Source organism: Crotalus tigris, unplaced genomic scaffold (assembly GCF_016545835.1).
Source record: "Crotalus tigris isolate CLP2741 ecotype Arizona unplaced genomic scaffold, ASM1654583v1 scf7180000018490.839948, whole genome shotgun sequence".
Lineage (NCBI taxonomy): Eukaryota > Metazoa > Chordata > Lepidosauria > Squamata > Viperidae > Crotalus > Crotalus tigris.
This window is the reverse complement of record NW_024097036.1, coordinates 818,437-839,948: the sequence shown is the minus strand read 5'-3', so window position 1 is coordinate 839,948 and position 21,512 is coordinate 818,437. Positions and strand designations below refer to the sequence as shown.

The window sequence follows — 21,512 nt, the reverse complement described above, 5'->3', positions numbered from 1 at the left end:
TTTATCTCTGGGAATGATTCTTTGCTGGATCTCTTCGCTAATGGGGGAGGCTTTTATTTTGGATCTGGTGGTTTTTTCCAGGTAGGCGGTGGGATCTGTATTTAGGGGTTTGTATGTGGAGTCTTGGAGTAGGTTGGTTAATTTGGTTTGGTAGTCAGATGTGTTCATAACCACCGTGGCGTTGCCCTTGTCTGCTGGTAGGATTACGCGAGAAAAAACCCGAACAACCAAAGACCTACATACAAACACCCGCGAAAACCTCCGAACACACACACACACACACACACACACACGTACGTACGTACATACATACATACATACATACATACATACATATATATATATATATGGTGAAGAAATAAAATGAACACCAGGGTAATAAAAATTGTAAAAGTTTTTAATTAATTAAAACTATAAAAGTTTAATTAAAAGCACCAAGCTTTCGCCGTCACCTGCCGGCATCTTCAGGGCTAGCGCGCCAGAGAATGAGGAAGTCCTTTATAGGCGTGTCAAGGTTTGCGCCCGGCTCCTTGATCTTGTTATCGGGCCTGATTGATTCAATTGCGTACGGTTAACCTGTGTTTCCTTTCTCTTTTTGGTTACATTTCTATCTTCATCCATCCTTATTTCTCTCAACCTTGGGGTGGTTGGGTGGCAACTCCAGTTGTTTCGGTTGTCTTTGCATTCTGACCTCCCCCCAGGTTCAGGTGGTAGTGCACAGTCCACGTTCCTTTCACAGCCATGTCCTACCCAATTGTTCCTTTTAAAGTAACTTTCCTTTTTAGTCCCAATACTTTCATTTTTGGTGCGCCCGTCATCCGGATGGTCTTGCGAGCTGTTACGAGTCAAATACGGCGTGGGGGGGTGTTCAGCAGGGTGGAGGGGTCATTTCCTGGTCATCGCCATACCCAGCTGTCCTGCGCGCGTCCTGCTTCGGGTACTCGGTCCGGGGGGTGTGTGTGTGGTAGTCGAATCACGCTCCTTCTGGCTGTCATAACGTTCCTCTTCAGCTCTGCCCCTTTCTGCACTGTTGGTGTTCGTGTGCGTTCCATGGGAGTCCTCGGGATCGTCAGGTAGGGGGCGTGACGACTCAATCCCTCGCACTCCACTGCTCTCTGATCTTCTCCCCTCCTCCCTGGCGGTGCTCGGGGGTTCGTCGTTGGCCATGTCCCGTGATCTATCCCCCCTGGATCCGATCGCTCTGGCTGCGCGAGGGGGTCTTCTCCTCCCTTCCGGACCGGCCACGATGTTTCTTTTAGCTCGCAGGCGAGCTGTTGCGTTTGGCGATTCCCCCGCGCCTCCACCTGCCGTATCCTCCTTCGTCTCGTTCTCACTATCAGAACTCCAGATCTCAGTTTCCACCACCCCCCTAGTCCTCTGGGAGTGCGGTAGCCTCACTGGGGTGGTCGGGGTGTCCCGTAGTTGCCCTTCCTCCTCCGGATTGCACCAGGTCTGTTGGGCAGTTTGCCCTTCCTCTTTGGTATCACCGGGATTATTATTAAGCCATCGGGGGTGTTGCCGCTGATTATTAATGCTCCATGATCTTAAAGCCACGTATGCCGGGCATAGGTCAACATGCCTGTTAATAGATCTATTATCCAAGAGCCATGCCTCCCTAAGTAGGCGGCCCCCTTTGGTGTTATCATTCGCCAATACGCTGACGCCACTGAAATTAAACCTATGGCCCAGATCTACCGTGTGTGCCCATATCTGGGAGTAACAATCTCCCCTTCTCACTGCCAATCTGTGTTCGTGGACCCTGGTCTTAATCCGTTTAGCAGTCTCCCCAACGTAATTGCACTGGCAGTCCATGCAATCAATCCTATAAATGGCTGCCGATCTTTCACTGTTGGGGAGCGGGTCCTTGGGGCGCATTATAGCCGCCCGCAGTGTTTGGTTTGGTCTATGGGCTACCTGTATGTTATACGGTGCCAGGATCCTCGCTGTGGCTTCTGATACATTATGAATATAGGGGAGGGTGATGCGTGTAGTTGCCTGAGGTGTGGATTCTTGGGATGTAAGGTTATCCCGGGGTCCAGGTAGTTTACTGAACTGATTAATAAACTTTACCGGGTAACCATTACGTCTACACATTTGGAAGAGGTGGTTTCTCTCTTCCTTCTTGGCTCTGACGGTGCTGCAGTGTGTCTCCACCCGTTTGAATAATGTCCTGACACAGCTGACTTTATGGGCCATCGGATGATTGCTCCCAAAGTGGAGAATCCTGTCCGTACATGTTGGTTTTCGGTACACCCTGGTAGCCAGACATCTATCCACCTGGCGCTGCACTAATACATCCAGGAATGCCAAACTGCCCTGATCTTCCTCTTCCATAGTAAATTGGATGTCTGGGTATACCGAATTCAAAATGCCCATAAAGTCAGTCTTGTGTCGCTTCTTGATGACCGCAAACGTATCGTCCACATAGCGGGCCCAGAATTTTGGTTGATACCGGGCCATCGCTATGTGTTCCAACTGTTGGAGTACTATCTCTGCAACCACACTGGAGATCGGCGACCCCATAGGTGTTCCTTTAATTTGTTCATATATAGTACCCTGAAAGGTGAAAGGTATGCCTTAACACCTATTTCACCTTTCAGGGCAGTTTGGCATTCCTGGATGTATTAGTGCAGCGCCAGGTGGATGGATGTCTGGCTACCAGGGTGTACCGAAAACCAACATGTACGGACAGGATTCTCCACTTTGGGAGCAATCGTCCGATGGCCCATAAAGTCAGCTGTGTCAGGACATTATTCAAATGGGTGGAGACACACTGCAGCACCGTCAGAGCCAAGAAGGAAGAGAGAAACCACCTCTTCCAAATGTGTAGACGTAATGGTTACCCGGTAAAGTTTATTAATCAGTTCAGTAAACTACCTGGACCCCGGGATAACCTTACATCCCAAGAATCCACACCTCAGGCAACTACACGTATCACCCTCCCCTATATTCATAATTTATCAGAAGCCACAGCGAGGATCCTGGCACCGTATAACATACAGGTAGCCCATAGACCAAACCAAACACTGCGGGCGGCTATAATGCGCCCCAAGGACCTGCTTCCCAACACTGAAAGATCGGCAGCCGTTTATAGGATTGATTGCATGGACTGCCAGTGCAATTACATTGGGGAGACTGCTAAACGGATTAAGACCAGGGTCCACGAACACAGATTGGCAGTGAGAAGGGGAGATTGTTACTCCCAGATATGGGCACACACGGTAGATCTGGGCCATAGGTTTAATTTCAGTGGCGTCAGCGTATTGGCGAATGATAACACCAAAGGGGGCCGCCTACTTAGGGAGGCATGGCTCTTGGATAATAGATCTATTAACAGGCATGTTGACCTATGCCCGGCATACGTGGCTTTAAGATCATGGAGCATTAATAATCAGCGGCAACACCCCCGATGGCTTAATAATAATCCCGGTGATACCAAAGAGGAAGGGCAAATTGCCCAACAGACCTGGTGCAATCCGGAGGAGGAAGGGCAACTGCGGGACACCCCAACCATCCCAGTGAGGCTACCGCAATCCCAGAGGACTAGGGGGGTGGTGGAAACTGAGATCTGGAGTTCTGATAGTGAGAACGAGATGAAGGAGGATACGGCAGGTGGAGGCGCGGGGGAATCGCCAAACGCAACAGCTCGCCTGCGCGCCAAAAGAAACATCGTGGCCGGTCCGGAAGGGAGGAGAAGACCCCCTCGCGCAGCCAGAGCGATCGGACTTAGGGGGGATAGATCACGGGATATGGCCAACGACGAATCCCCGAGCACCGCCGGAGAGGAGGGGAGAAGATCAGAGAGCGGTGGAGTGCGAGGGATTGAGCCGTCACGCCCCCTACCCGATGATCCTGAGAACTCCCATGGAATGCACACGAATACCAACAGTGCAGAAAGGGGGAGAGCCGAAGAGAAACGTTATGACAGCCAGAAGGAGCGTGATTCGACTACCACACACACACCCCCCGGACCGAGTACCCGAAGCAGGACACGCGCAAGACAGCTGGGTATAGCGATGACCAGGGAACGACCCCTCCACCTTGCTGAACACCCCCCCACGCCGTATTTGACTCGTAACAGCTCGCAAGACCATCCGGATGACGGGCGCACCAAAAATGAAAGTATTGGGACTAAAAAGGAAAGTTACTTTAAAAGGAACAATTGGGTAGGACATGGCTGTGAAAGGAACGTGGAATGTGCACTACCACCTGAACCTGGGGGGAGGTCAGAATGCAAAGACAACCGAAACAACTGGAGTTGCCACCCAACCACCCCAAGGTTGAGAGAAATAAGGATGGATGAAGATAGAAATGCAACCAAAAAGAGAAAGGAAAAACAGGTTAACCGTACGCAATTGAATCAATCAGGCCCGATAACAAGGTCAAGGAGCCGGGCGCAAACCTTGACACGCCTATAAAGGACTTCCTCATTCTCTGGCGCGCTAGCCCTGAAGATGCCGGCAGGTGACGGCGAAAGCTTGGCGCTTTTAATTAAACTTTTATAGTTTTAATTAATTAAAAACTTTTACAGTTTTTATTACCCTGGTGTTCATTTTATTTCTTCACCATGTATACTCCCAGGGTTCATATTTTTAACCTTTTTAACCGTATATATATATATATATATATATATATATATATATATATATATATATATAAAGAAGGGTAGTTTGTGCCCATAAAATTGTCTATAAAATGAAATAGAAAGTGAGGGTAAGAACAGCACCCTAAATTTAATAAAGGAACAATGAAGAGATAGAATTTTATATATAGAAACTAGAACAATAACAAAATGCAAAGTAGTAAAAAGTAATCTCTAAAAAATATTGGACAAAAACATTCAAATCTTTGCTTATTAACAGAATATCTTTTGGAAATCAACCTGATATGAATTTCCTTTGAAAATTTCTTTAAAGGAATGAAGAAGAGCCTAGGCATCCATTCACATCTGTGTTTTTTAATTATGCGCTTATATTAAAAAGCGCAGGAAAATACCTATTTTTCTTATGATCTTCTAAGAAAAAATATCTTTATGTTTTACTCTACAACATCAACGGATACAAATCCTTGAACAGAATGAGCCATATAAATACCTCCACCCCCTTTGTACTGAATTAATGAGCAAATTATATGCTTTACAACTGAATTCACACATGATATTAAATCAGAATTTTTTAAATACAAATTTTGCTGAAGCTGAACAAACCACATATGTTTTCTGCAATTTTTGGAAAATGACAGACTAGCAAATCAGTAAATAACCATGATAGGCAGGTTCATAGATTATGGTTTAGAGTTTTGTGTGAACCTGGCTGTAGAAACTGTAACTTTTCACCCAGAGAAATCTTATACAGTAAGTAGGATTTTATATAAAAGGCCCTTTGATACATATTAATGCAGGGGATAGCAATGGACTGTGGAAGTCTTAGCCTTAGTTATATGGAGAGCATATAAATTGCCTTCTTCTGCCTTAGGGGACCAGAATAAATCATAAATGAGTGTTGTAAGCTATTTATATAACAAAGAAGAGCAAAAATGTTACAAAGTATAAAACAAGGTATAGTAGTTACTCCCTGAGATTTTACAGTGATCAGGTAGCTTGGGGTCTGAAAATATCTAATAGATTTATTTCTAGATTGTGAGGAAAAATTAAAATATATTAACCCAGGTTTTCTAGATGTCTTGGATGTCAGTTATCACAATCACAACTCTGTGGGTTTTGGCCATGCTAGCAGAGAATTAAGAGGGTTGATCTATTCAGGTATCTTTTTGTACTAATATACTTTTTTACTTGTAAAACCATTGTGCAAGGCTCAGAGGGAAATGCTGTAGAGAAAAACTGAATATCTTCCATTCTGTTTCATACCTTTGGGTTAGGATGTCGGCTAACGATAAGGCTAACCGGGCCTGGTCCACATTCACTTAAAATGGCATAAGCTTCGCTCAGCGCTGCGTGACGCAAACTGACCGAATCTGCTTCCAGGATCTGATCACCACGGCTAAAGAAAAAGACAGACATCAACTTTAATGGTGTCATTTCACAGATAGGAAGTAGGGAAGAGGGAGACCTCTAACCACAAAAAGTTCAGACAGAAAACAGTTATAGCTTGACTATAAATCCAATTTATAGTGCTCGTCAACATAAAATCTGGGAGGAGAAAAGAAACTATATATATTGTTTTATCAACAAGAATAAAATGCAAAACAGAAAAATATACATTCAACACTAACAACAACAAAAACAAAAACAAATGTGTACAAAAAAGAGAAAAATATTCCAAATATCAAATAAATTTAATGTCACTCATAAAAAGTCTAGCCCCGCTGGATGCTAAAAAGATGATGATGATGATGATGATGATGATAATAATAATAATAATAATAATAATAATAATAATAATAATAATAATAATAATAATAATAATATCTGTAATACCATCAAACATCCACATCTGCCTATCCCAGGTCCTGGGTAAGGACTCGATAGGTAGACAAAATGCCAAATCCAGTCTGAACATCTGGCTGACTGTGCAATGATCAATAATAATAATTTATAATAATAATACCTGATAAATTCTCCTTCCCTTACATAACAGGTCTACAAATAGTTTAAAGCTTTCCCATCCTTATTTAACAAAATTATATATAAACAAAGTTCCAGATGAGGAGATCTTTATTTAATAATCAAATCGACCCAATGTCTAATCATTTTAACACTGCTGATTCAGTCAATGTTAAAAAAGAAACCAAATTCTGAGGATCTAATCAAAAGCAGAAGAATTCCCTTTCAGGTGGGCTTTTCTAAAAGCCAGCTAAGCTACAACCCAAAATCCTTTAAAATCAGAGTTGAAACTCTAAAAATTGCATAACTAGCTAGGAATCAGTGGAGCTGTGAAATTACTTTTCCAGTTGTGAAATAGATTTAACTCTGCTTGATAGGCTGATCTGAGTTGTTAGGATCTTGCTTTGTTTGTGTCTATGTAACCAGCTCCCTCTCCCAAATTAGTTGTTCCTTGTTTTCTTTTCTCCTTTAGTTCTCTTTTAACTCTATTTGATTTCTCAACCTTTATGTAGATAATAAAAGACTTGAATTCCACTACAGAATCAGCACTTTCATTTTCAAAACATTTTACCTTTAATGCACCTGCTTGGCTCTGTTACTAAAAGAAGAAGGTAATATTCAGTGCTTTTTTTGTAAAAAAAAAAAAAAAAGACGGAAGAAGAAAAATGGCTTCTAACAAGCAAAGTCAAGCCAGATTCACTTAACGACTGCCTGATTCACCTAACTGCAGCGATTCGCTTAACAACCGTGGTAAGAAAGGTCCTAAAATGGGGCACAACTCACTTAAAAACTGCCTTGCTTGGTAACAGAAATTGTGGGTTCGATTGTGATCATAAGTCAAGGACTACCTGTACTGAGTTAGCATCTCCCCAAAAGTGTGGGAAAATGCAATAGAGATTTGGGGAAGGTGGCTTAGGGATCCTCTGCTCAAGGGAACCAGACGGACTAAACCAGGGGTAGGCAACCATGGCTCTTTTATGACTCCTGGACTTCAACTCCCAGAATTCCTGAGCCAGCCATGCTGAGGGGAAAGGGAGAGGTTTCCAAGCTGAGCCATGCTGGCTCAGGAATTCTGGGAGTTGAAGTCCACGAGTCATGAAAGAGCCAAGGTTGCCTACCCCTGGACTAAACCTACCACCTCTATGTTGCAAATAATGCAAGGGATCGTTAGGATTTTTATATGAGGAGAAAACATGTTACAAACAAGTTTAGAAAATATTGTTTTAGTCTATGTGCCGTTCTGTGACTGTAATAAAGATTGAATCAAATTGCCTTAATCTAAATCAGTAAAGGTCATGTAGCATGAAACAGCTGATCCTGATTAGTCTGCAACTCCGCAATTTTAAGCAGGCATTTCCCATAGCCACAAACTCGTTTTCCTTGCAGATTAGTGGGAGACCAGCATAAATTAATTAGACTGTTTTCTGGCTATAGCACTTCCATATATCATCATCTTTCTCTGTTCCAAATTGTTTTTGAGTTAGTTATATGAATATTCAATGCAGAACTTTACACATATGCATGATAAAATCTGTAATTTTTATATACTTTGGTCTAGCTTCTATAAAAACATAGCAAAACCTTTCCACTCCAATCTGTATTCCATTTATACAGGAAGTACAGATTAAGTATAGATACAGACTGAAATGTAAATTATTAACTAGAGATAATATTGAATGTTGGGCAAGGATCGCAAATAGTTGAATTCATACCTCAGTCAGCTATAAGGTTTATTACTATAATAAGCCTGGATGAATCACTATTTCTCTATCTTCTCACAAAAGGGCTATGAGAATGAGAATAATTTGATATTGTTGAAGAAAAGTGGATGTAGATACAATTTAATATATTATAAATTCTTTTCAACCACCATCATCCAAAGTCAAGTTGGTGAGAATAGTAATGGCACTTTAACTACGCAAATCCTTATTTGGGATTCCATCACTATGTCTGGAAGACCCTGAAAATGTAGTCCCTTCAAAAGGGATTTGGAGTTGTACAAATGATTATCTGCATATTTGTGGCTGGATAGCTGTAGTCTCTTAGGATCACTTTATTCATATCATAATCATTATGCTAAGGTATCTGACTATTTTTTCTGATGGAAGCCTGGAAATGAGTTTAACAATAACAACAAACTGTATCAATGATTTGGGTTCTCCCTTTTTCCTTCATTGAGTTTACTGATGCTAAATTCTCTAAACTCAGAGATCCAACTTGGAGATTTACAAAACAGAAAAGAATGGCGAGAAGTCATATCTATTTCCTTCTTAATACAAGCAATAGAGAGGTCAACAGCCTCAATATATTTTAAGGGAATAGTCTGTAAAATATTAAAATCAGTTTCTTCACCTTTGTATATTTTTGCATTATGCAAACATCTGGAAGCATTTAGGTCCAGGACTACTACTTTAGATGGTCACAAAAAGGTTTCCCCAGCTACCATAACCCAGATTTTAAAAATTCTGGTATTATCTATAATCCCAAAAATTAAAAAAATGTATCTGACATGAATTAATGAATCTGACCTGAAGTGATAAGTATCTAGTCTAAAATCCTTCAGTAGTTGGCAACCCACTTATTCTGTAGGGCTATAATGCAAGTGTTTAATTTAGGGGTATAGAAACAGTAGTCATAAAGATCAAAAAGAGGTCTACCAAACTGGATGTGGCTCCCAATGTCTCTCTCAAATTAATAATAAAGCTAATCCTCATTTAATTACCATTTATTCAGTGACCATTCAAATTTATGGCAGTTACAAACAGTCTTCACAATTACAGCTGGTGCAGCATCCTATAGTCACATGACCAAGATTAGCGACTTGCCCTACAGATTCCCACAAGCCAAGGCAACAGGGAAGCAGACAGAAATTCGCAAGTCACGGTCACGTGAGGTCCTCACAGTCCTTGCTTAATGGCAAGGCAACCAGCATTGCCAGAAGTGCTGTCGCTAAATGGCACAGTCATCTGTTTTTTTTTTTACTTCTGACTATTGTTTTCCAACTGAATTTCCAGTCCCAATAAGCATTGTTAAGCAAGACCTACCTGAAATAATAATTAAATGTATATGCCACTAGTCTCCCAGTGACGTTTTGGCCATCTTTAATATGACACAAAACAAACCAAAGAGAAAAAAGTACAAAATATCTAGAGATATCCAGAACTGCTATTAGACCGCAATCATAGCCAAGCACACAGTGTCTTGGATTGCCACAAACTACTGTATAAGAAGTGCATTTCCTAAGGGTTCAGAAACGTGAACTGGATTTGAGGTGGTTTTTTTGAGCATAATAGGAATCTGACTACAACCCCTTCCTATCACTCTGATAGCCCCACAGATAGACCAGATGAGGAAATTAATTCAGGGAAATACAGTTGTGCTGTATCTCCTCCTTCGTCTTATAGTTCAGTGAATTAGGGAGACATCTGCCTGAAATACTTCCAAATCATATCTTCATAATCAAGGTAAAGGTTTTCCCTGTCCAGTCGTGACTGACTCTAGGGGCAGTATTTATCTCCTTTTCCTAGCCCAGGGAGCCAGCACTGTCCAAAGCAGTGGTTCTCAACCTGTGGGTCGGGACCCCATTTGGGGTCGAATGACCATTTCATGGGGGTCACCAAACCACGCTGTCCACCATTTTTTTCCCTTTTCCCTACCTGTCCTACTCCCTCTTATTGGTGGCCACACCCACTTGGGGGTCACCACAACATGGGGAACTGTATTATGGGGTCACAGCATTAAAAAGGTTGAGAACCACTGGTCCAAAGACACTTCTGTGGTCATGTGGGCAGCATGAGTATATGCCAAAACTCACAGAACACTGTTACTTTTCCACCAAAGTGGTACCTATCTACTTGCGTTTTCATGCTTTCAAATTGCTAGGTGGGCAGGAACCTGGGCAAGAATGGGTGTTCACTCTGCCACGTGGTGCTTGAGTCTCGAACTGCCAACCTTCCGGTCAATAAGCCCAGCATCTTAACCATTAGTTCACTGCACCCTCCCTATCTCATAGTTCTGAATTTAAACTATGTTTCAGCTCCTTTTGTTTGGGTAACGGTTCTTGTATATCTCCTCAAGATTATCTTCCTTAGTCTCTATACCTTGCCAGATAAGAGTTTAAAAAGGAAGTGGCATCAAATAGGTTTGGAGACGATCATGTTGTGCTCCTAGACCAGGGGTATGCAACCTTGGCTCTTTTATGACTCGTGGACTTCAACTCCCAGAATTCCTGAGCCACAATGGCTGGCTCAGGAATTTTGGGAGTTGAAGTCCACAAGTCATAAAAGAGCTAAGGTTGCCTACCCCTGTCTTAGGCATAAGAGAGGGTACCCTACCTATTGATCCTATTACAGCAGAAGCGGGAGGGATGGGGGCTTTCACTCAGAATAATCTATTAGCTAATGGGAGCAAGTTCTGCTCTGCTGGCTGTTGCTCTGGTATCTGCCATTGGTACCATGGCAGCACAGGTGGGATGGGGGGGGGGGACATAGCAGAATCCAAGATGTGTTCAAGTGCCCAAACGGAGTTATAATAAATGGGCAATTTTCATTGCAATGAAAACAACATCCAGATGCCTACCGAGTTTTATCTAATGAAATATCTGCTTTCTTCTGGATATATATGCTGTATGACATTTGTTCCTGGTGCTTTACTGTTCTCTGCTTTTCATGTCATAAGCTACCCAGAATCTTGTGGAGCTGGGTGGAGCTGAATGAACGATGCAGTGGGAGAAAGCCTTCTTTAAGAAAACAGTTCAGGACTAACCTTAATCTTCCATCCATTTTAGCCACAGATCCTGGAGCCAAGCTGTGAATATATATACCAGGAAGGCTGTTTTCCAAGGTGAGGCAGCAAGCACCAATGCCCAGGCCAACCCCAGGTTCTGTGATGAAATGAAAACAAAGTTGAGAATAATTTAACTTAAACGTTCGCTGGAATAGCCCCAAGGCATAAATGTACTTCTTAAGAATTGTCCTTCGTAGGAAACTATAAAAGTATTTGAAAGACAGGACATGGTATCCATAGATCTTGAAATGGCTACTAAGAGCCTTTGAACCAGTTCCTAGTCATCCACTGCAATAAGTCAGAGTGGATCAGGAGAAGTTTCCGCCTTCTACTAAGGATTTTAAGGATGACTTTAAAGCAATGAGAAGACTATGCTTCTCTCAGTTACTGTATTTTCTTCATTTGGCTTCGACTCTTTCCCCTCATCCCTCAAATTACGACAGATTGATAAAAGCTGATAGGAAGTGAGACAAAGTTACAGAAATATTTGATTCTGTGGTGATTCTTGACATCTCTCCACCCCAAATGTGCTTATGCCCAAGAGCCAAATGTAATAAAAGAAGTCATTACAAATACTTTCCTTGTTTATTCCCTATATGAAATGTACCCTTCTTGTTCCCAGGCTCCAAATCATGATGAAATATCTTTCCAGGGTCTAACTGTAAATTCTTCCAGTGAAAATTCCTTGCAAAAACTGGCAAAGATTATGTATCATAAATTTAAAACAGATTTAACCTGATTTTCTACTCAAAGCTTGTTTATTAATCTGATTTGTTCTTTCCATTGTTTTTAATCAGAGCACCATCACAACATTAGTAAAATATAACCATTCGGTTAATGCCATTTGAAAGACAATAGAGCCCATGGGAAGGATTGGGGGGGGAGAGAGAAGAAGGGAACAGGTTGAAAATCAATTATAAGATAGGAAACTCCAAGCAAGATAAATACCATGAAATTATTCTAAATCTGAGAAGGTATTGAAGCCATTCTGAAATGATTTTAAGGAGCAGGCACCTCATTTTGGTGGAAGCAAGCACCTTTCCTGCCTCTCTTAGTTACCCCATCATGATCGTTTGAGATAATTTGTCATAAAAATGAATACAAGTAGTCCTTGACTTATGACCACAGTTGAGTCCGAAATGTCTGTTACTGAGACAGTTGTTAAGTGAGTTTTACGACCTTTCATGCCACAGTTGTTAAGTGAATCACTGCAGTTGCTAAGTTAGTAACCTGGCTAAGCTAAGTGAACCTGGCTTCCCCATTGACTTGGCTTGTCAGAAGGTCGCAAAAGGGGATCACATGAGCCTGGGACACTGCAACTGTCATAAATGTGAGTCAGTTGCCAAACGCCTGGATTTTGATCACATGACCATGGGGATGCGGCAATGGTTGTAAGTATGAAAAATGGTCATAAGTCACTTTTTTCAGTGCCGTTGCAACTTCAACAGTCGCTGAAGAAACTGTTGTAAGTTGAGGACTACCTAGATTGCTGGCCTTTTCGGCTTCCAGGGATGAAAGAGAGTTGAGATCCAGTTGATCCAAGAAAGTAGTTGTAAGAGGATATTTTTCCTGTCCCTGTCCTCCCACTCTCTGTTACATCTCTGGTGCTTTTTATTCATCAAAATCTTTAAACGTGTATGTCACCTATTTCCCTAACGATTCCAGATTTACAAGGAGAAATAAAAAAAACATTGTTAAATTTATTTATTTATGAGACTTATATACCACTTTAAGTGCAAGCACTCTCTAAGCGGTGTAGACCAGTAAGCAATGTATATATATATATATATTTACATTGCCCCCAACAATCTGGGTCCTCATTTTACCTACCCCGGAAGGATGGAAGGTTGAGTCAACCTTGAGCCGGTGAGATTTGAACCGCTGACCTGCTGAACACAGTCAGCTAAAGTGGCCTGCAGTACTATCAAATAATAAAATAAAAACTATCAAAAACACTGAGGAAATAAATATGGCTTCAGCCCTGCTTCATCTTTTCTGGGCTATCCTGGAAAGTCAAAATAAAAATTCCCAGGAGGCAAACCACTCCTGGAACACTACCAGGAAAACTCAGGGACATCTGTGCCTTTTTAAATAAATATGCTCTGAGTCTTCTTTTCAACTCTAATGATGGGATAGGATAGTTTCAACTTCAGTGGCAATTGATTTCATGACTAGGTAGTTCCTAAAAAACTAAGCTGGGTTGGAAATGGTTAATCCTTGGATTAGAGCCCTCAAGAAAACCTAGGGAAATTGGAAAAAAAACATTCTGAAAAATGCAAAGGCAAGCCACATCTATAACACTATAGTACCAAGAAAACTGCATGGATATGTCCATAAAATCCCAAAGCATCAAGTCCAACTTGAAGGAGACTTTACATCAGGGGTCTTCAAACTTGGCAACTTTAAGACTTGTGGAGTTCAACTCCCAGAATTCCTCAGCCAACCAGGACTGGCTGAGGAATTCTGGGAATTGAAGTCCACAAGTCTTAAAGTTGCCAAGTTTGAAGACCCCACTTTATATATTTAGGGCTTCCACCTCAGGAATCACATCACAGGTCTTTTAAAGGATTTTCAGTGCAAAACATTACTCCATATCAAATAAGTTGACTACCACAATCCATTATGGGGTCACAAGGATTTCTTAAATTGGCTTCTATCCTACCCAACAGGAAGAAATCCCAGGTGTTTCATTTCAGTGTGGTTAGACATACCGGTATATTTCCAGTGGTGTGCTAAATCTACTCGTGCAGAGTTCTTGGTATATGATCAGCTTCTATGTGACTATGTTAATATTTTGCAAGGGGCAGCCAGAAGACAGTACGTGATTTTTTTTTTTACATATACTGTTGGAATTTTCCCATCCACAAATTTCATTGGAATTTCAACAAAACCAATTTGCTCTTATAGCACAGTTTCCATTACTCCCCAAAACATTTTGGTTCCTTCTAGACATGTCAGACAAAAATTTTGATCACTAACCACCCTGGCTCAAACTTACAGGAAAAGGAATCCAACACTTATTAAAATCTTATTATTGTTTCTATTTTCCCCCTTCTAAAATCTTCGTTATGAGGTTTTCTCCGCCTTGCCACAGCACTTTGGGCCATGGTTATTTTCAACAGAGGGATAGAATCAAGATCATGTGAAGTGTTAATACCACTTTACAATGCCTTGGTAAGGCCACACTTGGAATACTGCATCCAGTTTTGATCACAATGTAAAAAAGATGTTGAGACTCTAGAAAGAGTACAGAGAAGAGCAAAAAAGATGATTAGGGGACTGGAGGCTAAAACATATAAGGAATGGTTGCTGGAATTGGGTAGGTCTAGTTTAATGAAGAGAAGGATGACGGGGGACAAGATAGCAGTGTTCCAATATCTCAGGGGCTGCCACAAAGAAGAGGGAGTCAAACTATTCTCCAAAGCACCTGAAGGCAGGACAAGAAGCAACGGATGAAAACTAATCAAGGAGAGAAGCAATCTAGAACTAAGGAGAAACTTCCTGACAGAACAATTAACCAGTGGAACAACCTGCCTCCAGAAGCAGTGAATGCTCCAACACTGGAAGTTTTTAAGAAGAGACTGGACAGCCATTTGTCCAAAATGGTATAGAGTTTCCTGCCTGAGCAGGGGGTTTGACTAGATTACCTCCAAGGTCCCTTCCAACTTTATTATTATTATTATCATTATTATTATTATTATTACTACTACTACTACTATTATTATTACTATTATTACTATTATTATTATAACAGAATAATAACAGTTGTATTTTCTCAAACCTTTATTTAGAGTGACTTCCATGACGATTCTGTCCTTTGGTCCAGGTCCTTTACGACTAGAAGAGGAAGTATCTCCATCTTCTCCACTGGGAAATGAGGCTGCTCCACTGGCACTGGAGCTGGGAGAACTGGACCGGCTGAGTAAAGTGGGAGTTGGGCAGGGTGTAAGGCTTGGGCTGCGAAGTCTGGTTCGTACTGTGAGAGTCACCACACCTTTCTTGAGTTGCTAAAGAAGCAACAGAGTTGTTAGGTGTATAGTATCACCACTTTTCCTTTGTCTCAAAAACTAAGACATGAATTACACATCTAGAACTTGGAACATGTCTGGAATCATTAAGTGGAACATCTGCTCTTGAATAAAAAAGTAAATAGTAAAATAAAATAAAAAAACTATGTTGGGAATTGATCACCGTACAGTGGATCATTCTGTACAATTTGATCTAGAAGGTCTGTTGTCTACGTGTGTATAGGTAGTCCTCGACTTATGACCACAACTGAGCCCAAAATTTTTGTTGCTAAGTGAAACATTTCTTACGACCTTTTGTGCCACAGTTGTTAAGTGAATCACTGCAATTGTTAAGTTAGTAACAAGGTTGTGAAATGAATCTGGCTTCCCCATTGGCTCTGCTTGTCAGAAGGTCGCAAAAGGTGATCACGTGACCCTGGGACACAGCAACCGTCATAAATATGAACCAGTTGCCAAGGATCTGAATTTCGATCACATGACTATGGGGATACCACAACAGTCCTAAGTGTGAAAAACAGTCATAAGTCATTTTTTTCAGTGCCACTGTATCTTTGAACAGTCACTAAACGAACTGTTGTAAGTCGAGGACTATCTTATGAACATAAAATATTTCTTTACTAACCTTGCCCAAGATATCTATTATGCTTATAGAAAATGTAGATGCCAAAGCAAATCATTTTCCCTTGTATTGATATTGCTTTATGCAGGACCCATGAAGACCAACTCCCAAAAGATGCTGGAACACAACACATCTGGATAGTATCCAGTTGGGGAAAATAGTTGCAGTGCTTTTTTTTTAAAAAAAAAAAAAAAAAAAAAAAAAAAAAGGTGCCGGAACTCACACATGTCATACAACCTGCCTTGCCTACCCTACAAGGTTCCATCCAAAAAAGGTGCCGGAACTCTGTTCTGGGTGTTCTATGAGAAAAAAAGGCCTGAGTAGTTGTATTCAAATATAAATGGGTACATATAGAAGTGAATACAACAGCTTTCCCCAACAGGATACCATCCAGATGTGTGGTACTATAGCTTCTATTTTTTTCTCAGCCAACAAGATTAGACTGGTTCTGAACTTTGAAGAGTTTTGAAGGACATCAGTATGGGTAAGTTACATATGGGAATGCTATACTGACCAGGTGGCAGATAAGTTTGCATTAAAAGCATATTGTAAGTTTTGCAGTCTTACTAAAACCCTGCAGTTCTGTTACCTACTTTGAATGTTTGAATTGCCTCCTGATGCGTCAGCCCTTGTAATGATTCCCCATTAACCTCTAGAAGTTCGTCTCCTGGAAACCGAAAACAAAATGCATTATCGCCATTTGGATGGGATGAAATAAAAGGCATTCCAGTTCTTCCCATACTATTATATTACAACATATGTTATCTCTTTCTATGCTTGAATAAATTAAGTTTAAACAGTGGCATGTTATTTTTGCCCTGAAAGTTTCATTAGACTATACAAATTTGGAAGCATTTTGTAGTTTAGTTATCTTGTGCATTTGGAATTTTGGAAGCCCAACAAGGAAAAATGCTTAGGAGTCATTCTTATCCATGAATGGTAGCAAAATGAGAATTTGCAGGAACGAACAATCCACAATACATGGCCCAGAAGCAGAAAAGCTGAACTTCTTTGCATGAAATCTCATCAAATTTCAGGCTGCAGAATGGCTTATGGGTGGGAATGGGAGGCTGAATTATCGTTTCCACTCTTTCCTGGATCTTGGGTGAAGACATGTTTGTCACCAAATGTGGTATAGCACAAACTATAGCTTTTGGATATGGTTTGTTACAAGATAATTACATTATACCGCATTACACAAACTATCGAAGGAACTGTCCCCTACACAACATTAGCAAGAAAAAAATCTGGTGTATATTGTGTAAAAACAGCAGTATTTCAGATGTCTCTCTTCTGAAACATCTGAAATATTGGAAGGAAGTATCTGGAAGGGACAAAGCCATGGCTCCAAAGAGAGCAGTTTACATTATATTAACCACTTCTCCTTCTTTTGCTCCGGACCAAGAACAGAAGGAAAGCCTGGTTCTGTCAACAAATTACAGGTAGTCCTCAACTTATGACCACAATTGATTTACATTGCTAAGTGAAACATTTGTTAAATGAGCTTTGCCCCATATTACGACCTTTCTTGCCACAGTTGTTAAGTGAATCTGACTTTGCTCGTCAGAAGGTTGCAAAAGGGGATCACGTGAAACTGGGACATAGCAACGGTCATAAATATGAACCAGTTGCCAAGCACCGGAACTTCGATCACGTGACTACAGAGATGCTGCAATGTTATAAGTGTAAAGAAACGGTCAAAAGTCCCTTTTTTCAGCATCATTGTGACTTTGAATGGTCATTAAATGAACTGTTGTAAGTCAAGGACTACCTGTATTCAGCTTGGTCATGAGTTTTTGTTCTCCAGCTTACATGTTTGGCAGGAGGAACAGGTAGGATAGGTAAATATGGGCTTGGGAAGTAGTTAGTTTAAACAAGTTGTGAGGCTAACCAAAATCTGTTTTTTTGCAAGCGTACCTTCTTTTAACCTGCCATCAGCTGCTGCAGCCCCATTTGGAAAAATTGTCTTTACAAAAATGCCCATACGACCCCGGGCAGAATCTTGTCCCCCCACAATGCTGAATCCAAGACCCTGCAGCATAGGTACAAATTAGGGTAAAAGGAGAGGAATAAATGCCTCATAAGAATCTCCATAGACAAATATCCCATAACTTCCCAAATCACAAACAACAAGAATCTGATCAAGTAAACTGAACTAACTAAACTGGTTTCTTCATCTTTGTTGTTAAACAGTAAGAAAGAAAAAGTTTTTAAAGGAAGGGAGAATATACTATCTCAGCACAATGCTAGGTTTTAGAACCAACAGAAGTATCTGCATGCTGCATTTTCAATGGGAGCCTGAAATATAGCTTTGGCAAAATATGTTAAGATATGGGCAGACTGCAAGAGAAAGAGACCTGAAATGAATAGGCAAATGTCCAATTAAAATTAGAATTATGTGGGCAAACCTCACTGAATCTGTTAAAATGCTGGCAATCAAGTTCTGCACCGAATTTCCTGACTCTTCTTCAGAGGCAACCCAAGTAGAATCTTCCCAATAAGTCAACAGCTGGTTTTGCACCTAAGGTGGGTCTAGAACCAATGGTGAGATTCAGCCACTTTGGCAGAACCGGTAGCTAATTTTTTGTTGCCCAGGCCCAGAATGGACTTCCAGAAGCGGCAGCCACACAATGAACTATTTGTTCACATATTTGAAACCCACCATTGTCTAGAGCAGTGGTTGTCATCCTTTCCAATGCCGCGACCCCATAATACAGTTCCCCATGTTGTGGTGACCCCCAACCACTTATACATCACCGAATGCCAGGGACGTGGCCAAAGAAAAGGGGAAAAAAATGGCGGACAGCCTTGTTTGGCGACCCCCGTGAAATGGTCGTTCGACCCCAAATGGGGTCCCGACCCACAGGTTGAGAACCACCAGTCTAGAACTCACAGTCTCCTACTTTCTAGCTTGATGCTTTAACCACTAACTAAAGTGGCTCTCATCATTGATTAATTTCTAATCACAAACAGTGGACTCTGCAGTGTTAAACAAACCTAAATGGAGTATACGGTGTTTATACAGACCCCAAAACTTTTACCATCAGTGACCCCATATTCTCAAGAACTGTGGATATCACTTTTTCCCCTACATTGCACCAACTACCAGTATTAAGTGGTTCCAAATTCTGGAATAGCATCTCTTTTGCTATAATAAATTTTAGAACAGCCCTCTGCAACTTGGGTCCTCAGAAGAGTTCTTGACTTAGATTCCTAGACAGACACACAATATTAAAGTCTTTTTTTATTTCATTCTTACCTTGCCCTGCCCCTTCATCAGAACAATGTTGGAGATAATAGATGGCTGGGTAAGTCGCCACGGATATTCAACCTGAGCTGCACTCAACGAACGAGTGGATTTCTTAACAATGTGGTATTCCTTCAGAAATAGAACAAACACAATAATTGCAAAAAAACTCAGAATGATTCTGTTTCAATTATAGGCTGTCTAATCTTGGTTTCCGGTTAGTAAATAGTCATTAGATCATGGTTACATGCAAGTGCCTAAATGTGTGTGTATGTGTACACATACATATATACATATATACACATATATACAGTACACACACACACTCACACATATATAATAAGACTGGGTCTTTTTTTTTGCCTCCAAAAGAGGTACCAGGTCTTATTTTCAGGGGATGTCTATTATACTCATCTCTGGCACCGATAACCCCACCCAGCAGGTCCACTTCTACTGCGGCTGAAGGAGCAGCTTAATTCTACAGCTGCATTCTGGCCTGCATTTCGCAGTCAGGCCTTTCTGGAAGGCCTCTGCAGCTGAGTACCGAGCTATGGATTGAATCCACAGCTTGGTTCTCGGCTGCAGTGGCCTTCTGGAAAGGCCTCTGACTGAGAAATGCAGTCCTGGCTGCAGAAGACACCTCAGAAGAAGTGAGCTGGCGAGAAGAGGCCTGGCTGCGGGGTAAGTGGGTGTGGGAGCATGGGGCAGATCCATGCCCCACCCCCGCCCTAGCTTGATTTTTAAATGCGTGCCTCGCCCCAAAACTAGGGCTTATATTTGGGCTAGGGCTTACGATATATATGTATGTTTGTGTGTATGTATAAACAGGGTAGAAAATAAATCAAGATAAGTACCAGAGAACATAAGGTAGTATCTTCCAAAATTTTCTGCAATATATTGTATATTTTTATTCAGATTAAATAAATAGTCTACTATATACAAATAAGGCACCACAATAACCTTTGCTGGCATATGAATTACGAGCAAGCTCAGAGAGCATCAAGGACCCCTCTTTGCAACCCTGAGCTACAAATATTCTCCTTAATTGTAATTACAAGTAGTCTTCAGCTTAGAACCATTCATTTGGCAACCATTCAAAGTTACAACAGCACTTGAAAATGACTTACGATCAGGACTGAAAATCAGGCATTTGGCAACTGCCCTGTATTTACAATGGCTGCAATCTCCAAGCGTCATGTGATCTCCATTTGAGGCTTTCCCAGTTGGCTTCCAACAAGCAATAACATCAATGGGGAAAGCTGGATTCGCTTAATAACTGCCCGATTCACTTAAGAACCGCAGCGATTCGCTTAACAACCATGGCAAAAATAAAAGATTGCAAAATCAGGTGCGACTTACTTAACAGCCACCTTGCTTAGCAACAGTTGTGTTCCCAATGTTGGCTGTAAGTCAAGGACTACCTGTACAGCATTTGCATTCTGGTTCATGATTGAGTTTGTTTTAATCTTTGCTCCCTCCATCAATTACCAATAGTTAAAATAGGAATTATTTGGCTCAAATGATGCCATTTCCCCCCCCCCCCTCTTCCTCACTTGTCTGGTTCCTGTGTCCAAATGCTGCGGTAAGGAATGCTTTCTGCCTCCCCGGGAATATTTCATTGGTAGTTCATAATTCACATCTCCATTTTCTACTGTCAACTCATCATCTTCTCCCACAGATTCTAAGCGAGTTGCCGCCCCTAAAGAATAACCCAGGGATAAAATTTATTATACACGCATCAAAGCCTCTTTTAAGATTGTCAGTTCTAATGGAATTTAGAATGTCCATTGAGAAATGATGGGTGGATGCATTTCTTAAAACATCTAAACAACAATAATAAATTTTATCTTTGTGTGTGCCCATATGCATGCATGTGGCTATATGGGCAGGGGTAATTTATTAAGGAAATGACAGAACACACTTTTTTAAAATCAAAATGCATATTTAATCACAAATAAACAGCACTTTTTACTGACTTAAAAAAAGACAGAACTCTTATTCTGTATCTGAGCTCCAGGTAAAAAAGCAAAAAATAGTTTATGCATACAATCAAATCAAGTGCAGGTTCATATTTTTAAAATCAGTTTAAGGGCATTCCTATGCACCTTCAATTGTGTGGTGATGGCTCTACAGAAACTCTAAGCCATATGCTGCTTCATTGTTCTTTATATAAAGACTCTAGACAGATTTTTATATATCCGATATTGAAGAAGTTTCCAGGTAGGGGATATGAATTTTATCTAAAGTTGCTACTTTCGGATAAGGATCCAA

At 41.1% G+C, this 21,512-nt stretch overlaps 1 protein-coding gene across 1 annotated transcript in view; it reads right to left on the bottom strand.

The window, feature by feature from the left end:
* Nucleotides 1-5,757: 5,757 nt before the first annotated feature.
* PDZD2 (PDZ domain containing 2) overlaps nt 5,758-21,512 on the bottom strand; it is a 263,143-nt gene continuing 247,388 nt past the window's right edge. Inside the window, exons 8-14 of the mRNA XM_039353056.1 lie at nt 20,795-20,940; nt 19,254-19,373; nt 17,912-18,026; nt 16,588-16,661; nt 15,129-15,354; nt 11,327-11,444; nt 5,758-5,999 (exon numbers count right to left, since the gene is read on the bottom strand). Of these exons, the coding sequence (XP_039208990.1) occupies nt 5,861-5,999; nt 11,327-11,444; nt 15,129-15,354; nt 16,588-16,661; nt 17,912-18,026; nt 19,254-19,373; nt 20,795-20,940 (938 nt within the window). The 3' untranslated portion in view covers nt 5,758-5,860. The remainder of the gene's footprint in view (nt 6,000-11,326; nt 11,445-15,128; nt 15,355-16,587; nt 16,662-17,911; nt 18,027-19,253; nt 19,374-20,794; nt 20,941-21,512) is intronic.